General features: G+C 43.6%; 1 protein-coding gene and 1 long non-coding RNA gene across 3 annotated transcripts in view; one reads left to right on the forward strand and one right to left on the reverse strand.

The window, feature by feature from the left end:
* Nucleotides 1–18,856, forward strand: part of LOC142493509 (uncharacterized) — a 184,842-nt gene that overhangs the window by 67,981 nt on the left and 98,005 nt on the right. The gene's annotated exons all lie outside the window — the stretch shown is intronic.
* Nucleotides 10,076–18,856, reverse strand: part of TRAF3IP2 (TRAF3 interacting protein 2) — a 29,726-nt gene continuing 20,945 nt past the window's right edge. For both annotated transcript variants that reach the window (XM_075597633.1, XM_075597631.1), the window contains 2 exons: nucleotides 15,752–15,826; nucleotides 10,076–11,963 (listed from right to left, as the gene is read on the reverse strand). In XM_075597633.1, the coding sequence (XP_075453748.1) occupies nucleotides 11,811–11,963; nucleotides 15,752–15,826 (228 nt within the window). In that variant the 3' untranslated portion in view covers nucleotides 10,076–11,810. The remainder of the gene's footprint in view (nucleotides 11,964–15,751; nucleotides 15,827–18,856) is intronic.

Consider the following 18,856-nt stretch of genomic DNA (forward strand, 5'->3'; position numbering starts at 1 on the left):
TGAAGGTGAAGGATATAGAGGAAGAGGAATGTTAGGGCACTTGTCGGAGGTTATGGGACCTGAAGATCAGAATCCTCCTCAAGAGGTTTCCCCAAGGCGACCAGCAAGGTCTTGGGACAGAGAAAGAGATATCATCCATGAGATAGATCCAAAGCAGAAGAATTCACCCCATTGGGTTCCCTAGAGCTTTGATTAAGCTTAATCAAGTTATAGGGTGTTATATGTGTAGCCCCTCTTCCCAGGGCCAATCACAGATTGGGCCCCCCCCCCCCCTCTGTACTAGGGTCTGGCTACGTGTATGTATGTGGTGCATACCTGCTGGCAACAGGAGGGCCTGAGTCTCCCGCGATGGTATGGGGGATGACAGGACCAGGTTACTGGGGTGAATGCCTCTGTCTCACTTAATGGTGCAGCGCCTCCATCTCTGGTAAGCCCTAGCAATGTAGGATGAAATCCTTCCAGAGAGTCCCCCACTCAGGGACGAGAGATTTCAGTCTCACACAGTCTCTTACTTAAAAGTAGCAGCAGCTCTTTATTCAGTGCAGCCCAGCAGAATAGCTGCAACAGCAGCACAGCTATCAGTCAGGTACAGGGTCTTCCTTCCTCCAGACTGCTCTCCCTCAGGATGGTAGCTTTGTTCCCTGCCACCACCCCAGGCCACAAGCACCCAGTGTGGGGGTAGCTCTTCCCTCACCCCCTATGCAGGGTGAGAGGTATTGGTCCACCTATAGTTCTAGCAGCTCTAATTAGGGCCTGCCAGTTCTCCTCCTCCAGCTGTGCACTTCATGCACTTCTCACTCTGACACTAACTCAAGACTGAACTGTCACTGACAGGAACTGACACACTAAATAGAGACAGCCCTTCCCTTCATGACATCAGCAGGTACCGCCCCTGTGTCTACGCCTTCTACACATTGTCAGGTGACCTACTTCCACCACTCAGCAGGGCTTGATGTGGGGGAAACCCATGACAACTACTGGCAGCCTGCCCTTACCAGGGCTTATACCAGTAGGAGGGAAGACCTATAGCCCCATTTCTTACCAGGACTACATATGCAATAGACTCCCAATAGAGGAGCTATCTATTTGTGCTTATTTTAGTATATTTTAATACATGTTATCTGTTTTAACCTACTATACTGCTTATTCTGTGGAAAACTTGGTAAACCATAGCATTTCTAGATTTCATCAGTAATATTTATGCGCCAGGGTGTTCTTCTTTCCCTAGAGCAGGACAGAGAAACTGAAGAAGCATTAGAGCTAGACAGTTGTGAGTCCCCCTCAAGTGTAGGGTCTGCAGAACACGATCCCCTGTATCTTGTGGATCCACTGAAAGACAAGGGGAAGTAACAGTAGTACCCCAAGTGTACTCACCATGTCCAGAAAGGGAGACTAGACCCCCTTTAGACTGACCTATGATTCTCCGGGGGTTTCAACAGAAATTTGATGGTTAGTGTGGCTAAATGAGTGATACTAAACATAGGTGACCTTGGGAGCGGTGGAACCATGTGGTGTAATAGTACTGTAATCTGTAAAAATTGTATGTGTGTTGGTTCCACTGTACCCATGTTTCTATGTACCTAGAGAGGAAGTTATGTGGTCAGTAGATCTGTTATATGTGAAAAGGACTTTAACCCAGTAGTTGAGGATATCAACATTTTAGCAGGGGGAGGATGCAACCCCGTGTGATGTCACTGCCCCCTGGCAGGTTCCTCTCCAATGTGCTACGGACATGTGACTGTTAATAAACAGTTTATTAGCAAATGATAAAGGCAGTTGAAGAGGTGGGACTAAGAGGGAGAGGAGCTTTTAGAAAGGGGGTGGCCATGAATGAGATCAGATCTGCACGAGCCTGAGTCCTCTCAAGTTCGTTTGAGGATTGCAGAGTATGCGCGAGTGCACGAGGCAGCAGGAGTAGGGGGTTACTGTCAGAATGTGACCGGGAGTTTGAGCACCGTCAGAGGGGACCCGCAACAGCTACAAAGCACAGCGGTACCGAAACACCCTTTTTGAAGTACAGGCCTGCAACAGTTAGTACACAACGAGTTCCCACAGTGTCGTTACCATCACAAAGCCAATTTACCCAGGATTGTGTGGTTCAATATCCATTGATACTGATACACACACGCAGCGTTACTATTATTATTAATATTATATGTATGTTGTATGCTGTGTTTAGTGATCTTTTGCTGAGGATCACAGGTGTAGCGCACTTTCCTCATCCCCTGAGAGACGTGTGGCTAAGGTGTGTGTATATGGTGCAATACCTGTGGTGCACAGGAGATTCGAGTCTCCGCTACTGGGAACCTGGGCTATACCTGAGTCGATGTTCGGTCGGTGGCACCTCCACCTGTACAGGATTCTATGATGTGGAATATATATATATATCCTATCACCAACCAGGCCACGCACGGCCGTACCCTCCAATGCTCCGCTCCCCCACCCAAGGTGTGTGTGACAACGCTGCCCCACTATACTGTTTTAGTTGGTGCACTGATGCGTTGGGTACCTGCCGGGTGATGCCACACCCGGGCGCACTGATGCCACGATGCTGGGATCAACGGATTCGATGCTGATACTGCGAAGCCCCCGCCTCTACGTTGGGTGGGTCCCTCGTGGATTGTACCACCGTAAGCAATGTCTTTATTAATGTAGGGCAATCTGTGTCCTGGACCACAGGCCACAGCCACCGTGCGGCGTCTCCCTGTGTCCCTAACACTAATATTGCTAAGCAGGGCACGGTCCCTATTTGAGGGGCAAGTCCCTATCGCAGCCACAAAATATGTGGGAGTCGAGGCCTAACTGGGGCATGATAGGGGGTATCTGGCCTAGTGCAGATGCCACTGACATCTGCACATATATAACTTACTCCTTCCTTGTCCCAGCTCCAACTGCCACTCTCCTAACTGTCAACTCAAACTTCAAGCACACCCACAGTTCCAATCTTCCCTCAGGAGATTCTAGCAGCCCTATTGGCTGTACTGTGTCATGTGTTGTGCAGCCCCTGGGGCTGCTGGAACCTTTGCATGCGCAAACCTTTTCTGAGCATGCGAGCGCACAAACAAAATGGCGCCACCCTTACCAGCTACTTGCCTGCAGCGGAGGTGAGGAGAGCTAAAGGGAGGCCCAGGCTATACAGTGTTATTGTGAGTGGGCAGGGCGGATATAAAATCCATTGTACCATACACACATTGTGTCCTTATTTCCCGCCGTCTGACCGTAAGCTAAGTGTGTCACATTAAGTATCTGCGAAGGAACTCAGGCCTCCACCTCAGCATCAGATATAAGTCTGGGGGTTAAAAGTTGAGGGGTTATAAGTATATAGGGAAAATGTAACTTGAAGTATCCTCAAAACACAAACGCTTTCTGCCATGCTGATGTTGTGTGGCTCTCCTGCAGAACATGTGTGTCTGCAGGGATGATTGTACCACTCTACAACTATACCGCTTTGTATTGCACAGTGCCATTGTCAGGAACATGCCCACTCCTGTTTCGAATGGGCAGGCCGCTCTGTTGGAGCTAGTCAGCATTATCCGCCCCTAAAAAACGAGCAAGTGCCCATAATGTACTTAGTACATCATTAGGAGACTAATGCGAGAGTTTAAGAAGGATCCCTCGCAGGGGCAGTTATCATGTGATGTAACTGTTAAGAAGCTGTACTCCATAGATGGCTGTTGCTTATTAAAAAATTACGTTTCTCATTGAAGGGCTTTACTGCTTTTTAATCCCACAAAAAATCAATAGTGTATCAGTGGCTGGTCCTGAACAGGACATTCTCTCTGCCCACAAGATTATATTTAGAGGACAATCTTATTATGTAAACCGTTTATCCCTGAGATAGTATGTAATCATTAGACAAACCTTACAAATGACAGAACAGAAGAATATTTTTCCTGTCCCCTTACAGGAAACGTTTAGGAAAAATGGCAGCATGCTGCATGAATCTTTTCTCCTTTCTTCTATTATCTATCTATCCTATCTATCTATCTATCTATCTATCTATCTATCTATCTATCTATCTATCTATCTATCTATCTATCTATCTATCTATCTATCTATCTATCTATCTATCTATCTATCTATCTATCTATCTATCTATCTAAAGAAACCAGCGCTAAGCACAAAATATAGATGCAATAAAAAATATATAACTGGAGAAATTAAATCCTCATATGTACAAGATCAATTGTATAAACCAATAATGTAGTTACAAGTCCGGTCCAGGAGTCGTTGAAAGGTGTAGAAAATCAAACGGCACAAAAATGTGTTTTAGTTGCCAATCCAGGAGTTGGGGGCTGCTGTATTCGGGAACAATCACTTCCCAAGAAGAATCTATAAAAAAAGGGGAAAGGAACAGCTCATGCCCTAGTGCATTACCACAAAACTAGAATGTATTAAATAAAATAAAAAAAGGGGGGGGGGGGTGTGTAAATAATGCCCACTTACAAGATGTAAAAATAGAAAATTCACATAATGGTATCTTTAAACGGTGACACTGTATATAATCACCATCAGCTTGGGGTATCAGCCAGTAGTGAGCTAGTTAAAGCATTGCCCGATCCAAACCGGTAGCACAGGTCTGTTAATTCCCATTCCTGTTACTATGGTTTTACTTTTAGACCTTCTTACAGCCTGCAAAATGATCATAGATTAATTGAACATTTAATAGGCTCTGTAAACACACTTAACGGTTCTGAACAAAAAATATTTAACAGGTTCTGTTTCAGTCCTGCTTTTGCTGCAAAGAAGTATAAACCTTCACTGATTGAGGGCTTGTAAATTGCTACCCTGCAATTTGTTGCTGGCTCACCTAACAGAGCCAGGATTACGCTTACAGTGCATACACTTTGCATTACCCAATGCACATGCTTATGTATTTTTTCTTGCCCTTTTCAGCACAGTCTTTATTTTTACAATCTGATGCTTTGTTCAGGGGAGACAATCTTAAGTATCAGTAAGGTTATAATGGAGCTCTTCCCAGAGCCTAGTGCAATCTAAAGGTTGCCATGGTAACCACAGACATCCCTAAACACATAAAAGAGTACGACATGCTCAATGGGAAAGATACTAGCATTATACAGTGGTGTGAAAAAGAAAGTACACCCTCTTTGAATTCCATGGTTTTACATATCAGGACATAATAACAATCATCTGTTCCTTAGCAGGTCTTAAAATTAGGTAAATACAACCTCAGATGAACAACAACACAAGACATATTACACCGTGTCATGATTTATTTAACAAAAATAAAGCCAAAATGGAGAAGCTATGTGTGAAAAACTAAGTACACCCTTACTGCTTCCATAGGAATTAAGATGCTAAGTAGCAGACAGGTGCTGCTAATCAAATGCCCTTGATTAATTGATCATCAGCAAGTGTGACCACCTCTATAAAAGCCAAAGTTTTAGCAGTTTGCTGGTCTGGAGCATTCAGGTGTGTGTTAACACAATGCCAAGGAGGAAAGACATCAGCAATGATCTTAGAGAAGCAATTGTTGCTGCCCATCAATCTGGGAAGGGTTATAAGGCCATTTCCAAACAATTTAAAGTCCATCATTCTACAGTGAGAAAGATAATTGTATTGTATGTCTTTATTTATATAGCGCCATTAATGTACATAGCGCTTCACAGTAGTAATACACATGGTAATCAAATAAATAACAGATAATATAAATAACAGATCATGGGAATAAGTGCTTTAGACATAAAAGTAACATTAAGGAAGAGGAGTCCCTGCCCCGAGCAGCTTACAGTCTAATTGGTAGGTAGGGAGAACGTACAGAGACAGTAGGAGAGAGTTCTGGTAAGTGCGTCTGCAGGGGCCAAGCTTTATGTATCATGTGTTCAGAATATCCACAGTGCTATTCATATGCTTCTTTAAGCAGTGGAAAATATTCAAGACAGTTGCTAATCTTCCCAGGAGTGGATGTCCCAGCAAATTCACCCCAAGGTCAGACCGTGCAATGCATAGAGAAATTGCAAAAAAAAACAAGAGTTACATCTCAGACTCTACAGGCCTCAGTTAGAATGTTAAATGTTAAAGTTTATGACAGTACAATTAGAAAAACACTGAACAAGTATGGTTTGTTTGGAAGGGTTGCCAGGAGAAAGCCTCTTCTCTCTAAAAAGAACATGGCAGCACGGCTTAGGATTGCAAAGTTACATCTAAACAAACCACAAGACTTCTGGAACAATGTCCTTTGGACAGATGAGACCAAAGTGGAGATGTTTGGCCATAATGCACAGCGCCACATTTGGCGAAAACCAAACACAGCATATCAGCACAAACATCTCATACCAACAGTCAAGCACGGTGGGGAGGGGTGACGATTTGGGCTTGTTTTGCAGCCACAGGACCTGGGAACCTATCAGTCATTGAGTCGGCCATGAGGCCATCTGTCCGACAGCTAAAGCTTGACTGAAATTGGGTCATGCAACGGGACAATGATCCCAAGCACACCAGCAAATCTACAACAGAATGGCTGAAAAAGAAAAGAATCAAGGTGTTGCAATGGCCCAGTCAAAGTCCAGACCTCAACCCGATTGAAATGCTGTGGCTGGACCTTAAGAGAGCTGTGCATAAACAAATGCCCACAAACCACAATGAACTGAAGCAACGTTGTAAAGAAGTGTGGACCAAAATTCCTCCACAACGATGTGAGAGACTGATAAAGTTATACAGAAAACGATTACTTCAAGTTATTGCTGCTAAAGGTGGTTCTACAAGCTATTGAATCATAAGGTATACTTAGTTTTTCACACATGGCTTCTCCATTTTGGCTTTATTTTTGTTAATTAAATCATGACACAGTGTAATATGTCATGTGGTGTTGTTCATCTGAAGTTGTATTTACCTAATTTTTAGACCTGCTAAGGAACAAGATGATTGTTATTATGTCCTGATATGTAAAACCATAGAATTCATAGAGGGTGTACTTTCTTTTTCACACCACTGTATTTGTTAAACTCATATAGGCTTCTGTGGGAGATGTACTGCTTTAATGTATACCATATGTTTCAAGACTTCCTGGAAAAAAATGATGAATGATCATGTATATGGTCATGAGTTCTGTTTTACAGGTGTTATTTTTTTAGGCTCTAGGGTACCAAACGTGGTGTTACATCTGCATCGTGACCCCACTGCTTATGTTGTTTTTAAGCTGCTGCCTCACTAGCTGCTGTTGAGCGCTTCAGTGAAGAAGCTTGCCTTGTAAGGCACTATCTGTCATACACAGTGTGATGACTGAGAGTTCTTGTTATATGATAGGCAAAGAAGGGTGGGTCGCTGTGTTGGTCCTTTCTTCCATGTAGTAACAAAGGCGGGAGAGGTGGTTTGATACCTTTTATTGGACCAACAAGTAGTTGATATGTTACCAGCTTTCAAACCTCTCTAGGTCCTTCATCGGGTAACCCGGTGTAACTATAACCCTCCCTGCCCGGCTTATAGGGAGGTCACATTGTGTACTGTGTTTGGTTACTCAGCATGGGCTACTTTGAGTCACGGTGCTGGATTTAGGCGGCTGGGCGAAGAGGCAGCAAGGATGGAAAATAATGGGCGCCGGGAACATTTGTAGTACAACAGTCTTTTATTCGTGCCCCCAGGCACAGGGACCACTCACACGCACATGACAACGTTGTACTGTTTTTATAACAGACGCACTTAAATACGGTGCTTTCATTAGTGTCCACTCAACACATCAAATGGAGGTGAGTTGACTTAGTTGCTTTACTTGTGTAGGACCCGGCCCCACTTTGGTACCCATCATTGGTATTACCCCATACAGGAATCCTGGTGGCTACTTTACAAGTGACCACAATACCTTTGGCCTGTTTGGGAACTGACACTTCTGTACAGACTGCGAGGAATTTGAATGTGGATCCGCCGAAAACCTGATGCCCTCTTTCCTGAGGCCCTCTGTGGCGTGCCATTTTCCTATCTGTTCGATATTTTGGACTCCATTAGCCTTCTTTTGGGATCCTAACTTAAAGGGGCACTGTTCCTACTGTATCTACAACATAATAACCTTCAACACATACTTCAGTGTGACTTTTTGAGACTCGAAAACTGGATTTCTCAAAACAAACTGTTTTTAAACACTGACAAGACGGTAACAATGGTATTTGGGACCAAGACTAAATTTGTAAAGCTTCCAGTGACTGAGCTCCTGATTAGAACCAACGCTAACACCACCCTAACACCTGTTACTAGTTTTAAATACCTGGGCTTATGGTTTGACTCCCACTTAACATTCGGGATGCACATTGATACCCTGACAACCAAGACCTATGCCAAACTAGGGGTACTTTACAGGAACAAATCCTCCCTAAGTCTCCTGGTCAGAAAGCGTATCGCACAGCAGATGCTAATGCCAATTATTGACTATGGAGACAGAGTATATGGCTCGGCACCTCAAACCCACCTTAGCAAACTTGACACCCTCTACAATTCAATTTGTCGTTTTGTTCTCCAATGCAACTACAACACACATCACTGCGAAATGCTCAAAGAACTAGATTGGTCAACACTAGAGTCTAGGCGCAAAGTTCACCTTTCCTGTCTTGCCTTTAAATTCTTCATGGGCAAGCTACCCAGCTACCCGAACAAGCTCCTCACCCCTACCACTTGCAGCACTTATCACCTGAGATCAGACTCCAAAAGACTGTTCATGGTCCCAAGGCTCAACAAAGTATCCGGACATTCCTCCTTCTCCTACCGTGCACCCCAAAACTGGAACAACCTACCAGAGACTCTCACATCCACCACCAGTTTAAGTGCTTTCAAATCTAAGGCTGTCTCACATTTTAACCTGGTCTGTAACTGTTTCATACGCTCATAATATATATTTTCTTTAACTGTGCACGCAATGTCTTGTATATAATGTATATCCTGTTCATTTATGTAACTGTACTTGTAACCATGTATTATTTGTTTTACTCTGTGCCCAGGACATACTTGAAAACGAGAGGTAACTCTCAATGTATTACTTCCTGGTAAAATATTTTATAAATAAAATAAATAAATAATAAAGCAAGGGGGCCTAGTCTGTGCTAGTACTTTATGAACATCCCTATCTACTCTCCCCGAGGCTCCTCTTCTCTTGTCCTCAGGGAACCTGCCTTACAGACCCTTCTCCCCTATCTTATATATCCCTTCTGACATCATTATCCTCATGGTAACACAGTGTCGGGCCCAGCACACACTATCCCGTTATTAACTCCCCACAGTAACCCGGTAATCCCATTTGAGGGGGAGAGTTACATAACATCACTCTTCCTCCTTTTTTATAATAATGAAAGTTGTCTGACTTTTACAAACCATGTCATTTCAAAGCACAAGTCCATCAGATTTTCTCTCATTAAAAATATGTTTTATGAAATATACTTCAGCTATGAAATTTCAGTTTTATTTTCGTTGGCTTTAGTGGAGATCAAATAACAATATATTCTTAATTCTGACTGTGCACACAATGCTGTATATAGTACAAATTAAGACAACAGTCATGTTAGGTTTAAAAATAAATAAAAATCAATGACATTTTTAATCAAAGCTGTGGTCATACTGATCCATATCGGTTTAACCTTAATGTGTATTTTAAAGTAGCAGTAAAAGCTGCTGTTTAAAAAATAAAATAATAATTCCATTCAATATTGGCATCAATACAATCTACGCACCGACAAGTAATTAGCTAAGTTGCCGATCGATCCGTTCTCCTGTGATCAATCGGCGAAGATTCGGCTCGGGGGTTCACTAAATCCCTGTCAGTGCTGCAGAAGAGTACCCAAGATGCAAAGTTCTGTGAGGAAGATCATGTGACCAGGCAGTCACTAGATACAATTGGTTCACTGCTAGAGAAAGGGTGTGCCAGAACCTGTTCCAGAAGAGGAAGGGGATGTGACTTTGTAAATGGTTGCTTTAGAAACAAAAAATGTAACATTACTGTATTGTTTTTTTCTTTTTTTTAAATGCTACAAGTATTTTTGCATAGTATAGAACTGATTTATTTAAAAAAAAAAAAAAAAACACATAGGATATTGTTTGAACTGAAGCTTTAAATGCAATAAAGACAAACGAATCATTTAAAATCAGCCTATTCTTTAATTTGAGCGGGGAAGCCCCACAATAAAATGGATTTATAGAATGATACCAATATTTCATTAGGAGCTTGAGATTTAGGAGAGGAGAGAAACACTGCTACAGATGAAGAAGTCAACAAGGAATGGTAATAGAGTGGACTTGATTTGACATGCAGGCCACACATTGATATGGAAAATAAGATGACACTGCAACATTCAAACGTTATTTGACAGCGCCCTCTGCTGACAGGATTAGGCATGACACTTTATGAAGGCAACTGAAAGCATCATAAGTGAGACTAATGCTATTTGACAAAGCTATGTGATGGTAAATGTGTTCAGTTGCGCAGCAGACAATTTGTCCTACACCTTCTTCGCATCAGTAAGCGGAGTATTCAATATGCTCTGAAATGGTCATTGACTTGAATGGGAATGGGAGGAGCATGACATTTGGGAGATGAAACGAGGAACACTGCTACAGAGGAAGAAGTCAAGAGGGAAAATAACGTACAATGGATATGATTTGACATGCAGGTCACACAACATGGTATTTCCACAAGCATGTGCTAACATACCTGAACACGCATTAACTCCCATACAAGTCAATGAAAGTTAACGCCCGGAGCATGATGAATCTGGGGCTAAGTGTGCTAATTAAGATAACTGGTGTAATCCATGTTCACTGATGCTTGAGAAGTGTGCGTAAGCATTGCAATATACAAATATTACACCATAAAAATAGTTTATTGGAGTAATAATCCCACTAAAATAGGGCTGTAGCTGGAGCACTAATGGCCAGTTAATACCCTCTGCTGATGGTAATATTACTATAATATGCAGAATTTGTTTTTATTTTCATGTTAACATTTATTTTAAGACTAGTAGCTACAGCTGCTACTGGTTCTGAACCATTATTGTAAAGTCAACTTCTGCTCCGTAATCTAAAATGACCCTATATACAGAAATCTGGGATGGTGCAGAGGAAATAGATTGCATAATACAAAGATGTTTCGCTATTTCAATCTAGAATAACCAGTTATCCTTAAGTGTAAATGAAAGGGGTTCTTTCTTTCCGCTCTTTACTATTTTTATACCACTATCGCCCAAGCATTTGGCCAATCAGAAAACTTTCTAAATGTTTTACATTTTCATTACATGCACAGTTTCTCCCGTTCAAATATTTACATGATATTTATGGGGCCCTTGTATCTTGTGCCTGCTTGTTTTTCCTAGGAAACAAAGTGCATGTAAATGTAGATGGTGTGAATATCCCACATCGTAAGATTTAGAACCATGTAGCATTACATTAGGTTTAGGTAACATAGGTTTATGTATAAGTATTTAGCTAAAGCAGAAAATCCCCGTACTTAACCCATGCCCCTTTTTTATAGCATGGGAACTAGAGGGCTAAACTGCATTATTTTCAGCTCCACTTTCCAAAAAGAAATTTCAGGTGCGAGGCCCAACGCAGATTCCCTGCTGTGCTGATACTGCAGTGTACAGATCCCCAGAAAATAAAAGCAATTTATATGGTCAAAGTGCAACTTTTACATGTAGTGAGATTCATCGGTACTCTATATTAAAACAACAGTTACAATAATTGTTGATTACTCTGCAAAGTTATGATGAACAAAAGAACTCATTTATATTGACTACGTGCACAAGACTGGGAAAGAACAACACAAAAATGTATATTATTAGCAAATATTCTCTCATATATAAAACCGTAACTCTATGTTATCGGGAGATTGGCACTACTCGGAGAACTGGTAGTTGTCCAATTGGCGGTGAGACATATTCTTCCTCTCGCAGCAACCGCAGAAAGATGTTCTGTATGTGTTCTGGCCACCGGTAAATGGTCGTGTTTCGCAGCCAATAAGGAACATGTTCCTGGAACATAAAACCGGCATCAATATGCTTTTTTACAGGTTCATTACTGGTATGGTTTCTCAGATACGATACAGTAAAATGGCACTCCTTGCTTGGTGGTATCAACATACGTTTTTGGGAACGCTATGTATTTACTGTATACGGATAAAAGTTACATTTATTACACAATCTAATTGGTGCTAGACAAGTGAATGTACAATTACGGCAAAATACTTCGGTGCGCTTTGTAAATATATCCCACAGTGCTCGGCAATACACATTATGAAATACCATAGGTCAACAGCAGAGGGGTAAATCCTCAGAAGCCCGTCAAATACTTCACGATACATTAACTGACGTTAACATATCGTTAAGTGCTAACAGGGATCTTCAAAGCTTAGTAACGATTTGCTAAGTACTGTAACGAGAGCTTGCGTTGTTATAACGAACGTTCAAGCTAATGATATGCATAAAAGGCATTCCCTCTAACAACGCATATCCTCAGACCTCCGCTACTGTTAACACAGGGATTTAACGTAATCCTAGGTCACAACAAAACGTGGCGTTACTCCTATCCAGACCTTGAAAATAGGTCTTTTACATGGTCTGGATGAATGTAAGACCACCGTTAGTTAAATCATATCTATCATATTGTTATTTACCAGGTTCTTTTCCTCTCCCGTCATCTCTTTTTAAAAAAAAAAAACTTTATTTAAACAACTATTCAGGGACCTGATACAATTTACACCCTCTTTGGGTATGACATGCTTAATGCCATGTTATTTGAAGCTAACGCAAGGCCATTCTAACTAAAGTTGTTTGTGCATGTATTTAGCTTTGAGGATACCCAAAAACGAACGCCCGTTTTAACGTCACGACAGATTTAACGGACCTCTGAGGATCTACCCCAGAGAGAGTAAGCGCTGTTGGCGAGAGAGTGGGTGCATCGCAAATTCTTTCCTAAACAGTTTATTATAAGCAATGAATAAAAATGGGAATATAATTGCATTGCGTTAATGGAAACATCTTGGCCATTAAGCTAAAAAAGAAGTTAGAGACAAGGAATAAGCTAACCTCAGGAATTTGCAGTGGTTCCAAAACTAATACAAGTGTAGACAATCAGACCAAAAAGGAGAAACAAAGCAGCTGTATTTCTCTGATGATAATCCGTGCTGTAAATGTCAGGAATAAAGAATAGACTAAAAGGGAAGAACAACCCTATACCTCTCAAAAGAGAGGAGTAGGTATTGGCAGGGGGCCGCAATCTTTTTTTCCCTGCGCCCCCCTGATGGCTTTCCCCCTCTCCTTGCGCCCCCCCCCCTTACCTTGATACATTCTGGCATCATGACGTCACATTGCCATGACAACGTGACATCACATGACCCTGAGGCGTCATTTGATGCCGCGTTGCCATGGCGACGTGTCACCAGGAGCGTCTGAATCAAGGTAAGTAAGGTTTAGGCTGCGGCCCCGCTGCCGCTGAGCTCGCTCATGCTTGGAGAGTGGTGATGTCACCAGCTCACCAAACATGAGTGATCGCTGTCCTGCAACAGTTTTAGAGCAGGAGTGGGGGGGGCGTGGCTATTAGGGGAGGTGGCGTGTCATTGGCTGAATAGGGGCTGTGTGTGTGTGTGTGTCTGTCTGTCCATTTTCTCTCTACCCCCTTCCCTCCTCTCTCCCTTCTCTCTTTCCCCCATTGCTCTCTCCCTACCCCCATTGCTCTCTCTACCCCCCCATTGCTATTTCTCTCTACCCCCCATTTCTCTCTCTCTCCCCCCCATTGCTCTCTCTCTCCCCCCCGTTGCTCTCTCTCTCCCCCCGTTGCTCTCTCTCTCTCCCCCCATTGCTCTCTCTCACCTTTCCCCCTCTAGCCCCCTTCCCTCCTCTCTCTCCCCCTTCCCCCCCTCTAGCCCCATTCCCTCCTCTCTCTCCCCCTTCCTTCCTCTCGTTTCTCTCCCCCTTGCTCTCCCTTCCCCTCTCTCCTTTCTCCCCTCTCCCCCTTCTCTCCTTTCTCCCCCCTTCTCTCCTTTCTCCTCCCTTCTCCCCCCTTCTCTCCTATCTCCTCCCTTCTCTCCTTTCTACCAGCCTTCTGTCCTCCCCCCCTCACTTTGTTTGCCCCCCACACCACACCACTTTGTTTGCCCCCACCCACACCACTTTGTTTGCCCTCCCACACCACTTTGTTTGCTCCCCCCACACCACACCACTTTGTTTGCCCCCCACCACTTTGTTTGACCCCCCCCACACCACACCACTGTTTGCCCCCTCCCACACCACACCACTTTGTTTGCCCCCCCACACACCACTTTGTTTACCCCCCCCCACACACACCACAGCAGTCCGCTTTAGCGCTTAGGCGCTGAACCTGGACGCAGCCTTACAGATGCCCTGCAGCTCCCCTGGCATTAATTTAAATGCATTTGGGAAGCGCACAGGGCCTCTGTAAACCCCGCGCCCCCCGCAGCGAATCTCACGCCCCCCACTTTGCGCACCGCGGGGTTAGGGTCTGGAGCCCCTACTAGCCTGCACTCACTGAAGCAATAGAATAAGTACTACGAGTACTGTGAAGTGTTGGAAGGTAAATTACCTAAGGCACAGAGCATAGATGGAATGTGAGGACGTCCCTGACAATGGAAAGTATAGAATTAATGGATGCTATTAAAATACAATTTAATGTGTCTGTGGACTTATATAAAAAGGAGGGGGACACACATGAAGCATACAATGTGGACAATACACAGTCTGATCCAGATGGAGGTAAGGTAGACTGATAAAGGTGCTGGTCACTGTGCAAAATGAAACTAAAAAACAGTCATAGGGATATAGAACCAATTCCGATGGCTAAGCGAACCTGTGTGATAGCACTACGCAGAGGGAGGCAGGATGACTTATAATCGTATAATCATAATGTATGCTACGTGGACGTACTCTTGAGAATGCGAGCCATTCACAGCCTAGTGAAACGTACGTCAGGTATGCACACTGACGACAGTGTCGGGTCTACACCGGGACACTGTACACCACGAGATGAATATACATGCTCACTAAATTCTATCTGCCTGCGTTCCATGTTACTCCACTAGCACTTAGCCATCGGAATTGGTTCTATATCCCTATGACTGTTTTTTAGTCTGTGTCATTTTGCACAGTAACCAGCACCCTTATCAGTCTACCTTACATGCAGCTGGATCAGACTGTGCATTGTCCACATTGTATGCTTCATGTGTCCCCCTCCTTTTTATATATGTCCATGGACTCATTAAATTGTATTTTAATATCATCCATTAATTCTATACTTTCCATTGTCAGGGACGTCCTCACATTCCATCTAGGGTCTGTGCCTTTATGTAATTTGCCTTCCAACACTTCACAGTACTCATAGTACTTATTCTATTGCTTCAGTGACTGCATGCTAGTAGGGGGCTCCAGACCCTAACCTACTCCCCATTTTTGGGAGGTATAGGGTTGTTCTTCCCTTTTTGTCTACAATTTTGCCCCTAGTGCACCCAGCAATTTACCTTCATTAACTATTAGGAGGCTGAGCGGGTCTCTTTTTCTGTTTTCCCCAGGAATGAGGAATAATTCAATAAATACCTTATGGGGGAAAACCAATGTGGGTGATGGATCAAAGTTTCCTTGGTGTACAAACAGCGCCAGAATTATAATAGAAACAAAATGTGATGTTTTTCTCGCTGCAATAACTCTGCTGCCACTTTTGCACCAGAAGACAACTGATGCAACGCTCGAACATGAAAACACAGCAAGTGTTTTGTTCTTTGACTTTTGCAGTGATCTGTTTTGTAACTCACCGCGGTGGCATTGGGAAACAGTACGGGGATGAATCTGAAGTTCATGCTTCCTTGATTTATGAACTCAACTTGCATCTGCAAGAAAATAAGTTAAATAAAATTGTTAATAAAATCAAGTAGTCACAACTCCCAAAAAGTCATAATTTCGGCCAATTTAAAGCAGCAATCCATGCCGGCGGATTTTTCTGGCAAATTGTTTTTTTTTAAATTTATATAGCATTTAAGCAATGGGTCTCTGGAGCTAAAACCCATTAATTTCAGCTCTGGGGACCCCGTGCTTCCGGAGATACTCACCTCCAAAGTAGGTGCCGGTAGCCGCTGTCCTCGGCTACCAGGGTACAGAATATTTCCGCTGTTCAAAGATTTTGCCCCTTGTGGGCCAATAGGAAGCCATGACATCATCTGCTTCCTTTTGTCCCATGGAGATGTGGGAGTTTTAAACTTTAAAGTCCTGTTTGCTCAGCCAGAGCAGCTACCGGCACCTACTTTGTGGTAAGTATCTCCGGAAGTAGGTGATCCCCAGAGCTGAAATTAATGGGGTTCAGCTCTGATGACCCCCAGCTTCAATTATATATATATATATATTTAAAAAAACACCAAAAATTTGCCAGCATGGATTGCTCCTTTAAAAGTAATCAAGCAATGTAAAAGAGCAATGGGGGGGTGGGGGGGGAGAGAGGGGGGGAGGGGGGTGAGGCAAGTTGCAAGGTTGTATAGGGATAGGGATTAGTCGCAGACCACATCTCCAGAAGGACATCAATTACAGATTATGAAAAGAAGGGTTACTAAAATGTTGCATGGTCTATATCAGGGCTCCACAACTGGCGGTCAGCGGGTCACCTTGGTGTGGCCAGTGGACTCCCTGCTCCGGCTAACTGCATACTAGTTGCTTAGGCAGCTAAGTGCAGTTTTTCACACTGAAACGCACTTTTAAGGTAATGTAAATATATGTGGTACAGGTGCTTGCAAAATGTTGAAATATAATACTTTTAAAGTGTTTAAATTGTATCTAAAATTATATTCTAATAAGCTCATGGCCCTTCTATTCCTAAATGTGTTCTGATCTGGCTCCTTTCGGAGAACTAATTGAAGATCCCTGATCATAAAACTGATCAGGAAAGACTAAAGGAGCTCAATATGAATAGCTTGGGGATGTGACTTAAACTTTTGAAATATATAAAGGGTTTTAACAAGGTACAGAAGGGGAGATTATTTTATAGAAAGACAAGTGCTAGACCAGAAAGTCATGCACTGAAGCTGGAGCGTGGCAGTCTCAAGGGGAATGTCAGGAGGTCCTACTTCACTGAAAGTGGGATAGATGTGGAATAGCCCAACAGAGGGCTGAGAGGCTAATACTGTAAAATAAGTCAAGATCTGAGATAGACAGAAGGATATCCTAAATATGAAAGAAATCCAATAATTATATAGGATCTGAGGTTTTACAACAATTAGAAAAATGAGCAGATCAAGCGGTGCCCATCTGCTCTAAGAAGAGGCAACTTTTCTTAATTGTACTACTTAAAAAATCTTTAATGCAGTGAAAGCATCTCAAATTGGGGTTGAGAGCATATTTATTTTTAATGCCCCCAATTAACCACTGGCACCTCTTTAAAACACACCCATTTAGTTGACTGGACTAATTAAAAATATTATTAAGATTTGGGGTGGGGTGAAAATCTCTGTCTTTATTCAGGACAAAAAATACTGAGAAAAATGTAAAATCCTCTCGGTTTTATAGGTCATTGGGGGGCAACTTGTATGTAACTGTGGTCCCTTCGTTGCCTTGTATAATAACGGCTTTTACGTGACGTTTGTTTCAGCACACACGTACCTGTTGGTACACTGTTAAAGGTTTGTTGCTCTTTTAACATTTAACTTATTTAATCGTGGAAATGAGGCTGTTATTTCTAGTAAAGGAGAAAATATGACAATAGGAAATATGCGTATTGCAAATGTCACCCTCTCGCTAAATGATGTTCATCAAAACACTGTTTATGTGTAGAAGATGTAATAAAAGTTAAAGAAACATACAGCATTTGGTAGAAGAACACTTTTGCGTTGATACAGCAACCCTTGTATGTTGCAGTGTAATACACAGTCTTTCCGCCTCTGTGACCCTCTCCTACATGCTCTTTATTCTCTTTGACATTTTATTTCAGCTGCTTTTTCTAACAGGGAGACCATTCAGTACTATGGGGCCGATTCAATACACCCCGAAGTGAGTGATCGCACCAGGATCAGCCTGAAAACCCTATTGAAGTCAATGGGGGTTTTTTTTTGCGATTAGCTGCTTTGTGGTACATTGAATTAACCCCTAAGGCTTTGGTCCCGCTGCGTCCGGCGGCGTGTCCGGCGGTGTGTCCGGCCGCGCGGCAGCGGGCCACCAGCCCCTTTCCTCCAGTCTGGAGGTCCAAGCTGGCTCCTTCCGGCGTGGCTGACTGCGTGCTGTAGCGCGTAAGCCAGCCGGAGCTACAAGGAGCTTGTGGTTTCGGCGAGTGTTGCGTCAGGTGACACGCACGGGAACCAATCACGGATTGGATCCCAGCAGCCAATCCGATTCCCCCCTTTGCTCCGATTCCTCCCCTTCGATTTCTTACTTCTGCTCCTCCGATCCCCCTTCTGATTCCCCCCCTGCTCCGATTCCCCCCCGTTCCGATTCACCCCCCTGTGTGTATTTGCCTGTGTGAGTGTGTGAGTGCCTGTGTGTTTCCTTCCCTCTGTGTTGTTCGCTCCTGGGACTCCTGGCTTCAGAGTGCGAGGGGCTCCGGGAGTGAGAGAGGGACCGACGGGGGCAGGGGGGGAGGGGGAGGTACGACAGCACGAGAGCCCTCCGTTCAAACCACGCCCCCCGCTCAAACCACACCCCCGTCGCTCAAACCACTCCCCTCCCCCCCCGCTCGGGCTCCCTACAGACCGCAGGTAGCGGTCAATTGCCTCTCAGCACGCTGCTTACATGCAGTGCGGGCGCGCTGACTGAGGGAGTGGGGCCTTAGCCTAAAAGAGGTAAGCAGCATGCAAGGACTGTTATATCCAAACATATTCCTGCTTAGTGGTTGATCCTTTAAACTCCGAAGCAGCCAATATTTGCGATCAGCCGAAAACGTC

Source organism: Ascaphus truei, chromosome 4 (assembly GCF_040206685.1).
Source record: "Ascaphus truei isolate aAscTru1 chromosome 4, aAscTru1.hap1, whole genome shotgun sequence".
Taxonomy (NCBI): domain Eukaryota; kingdom Metazoa; phylum Chordata; class Amphibia; order Anura; family Ascaphidae; genus Ascaphus; species Ascaphus truei.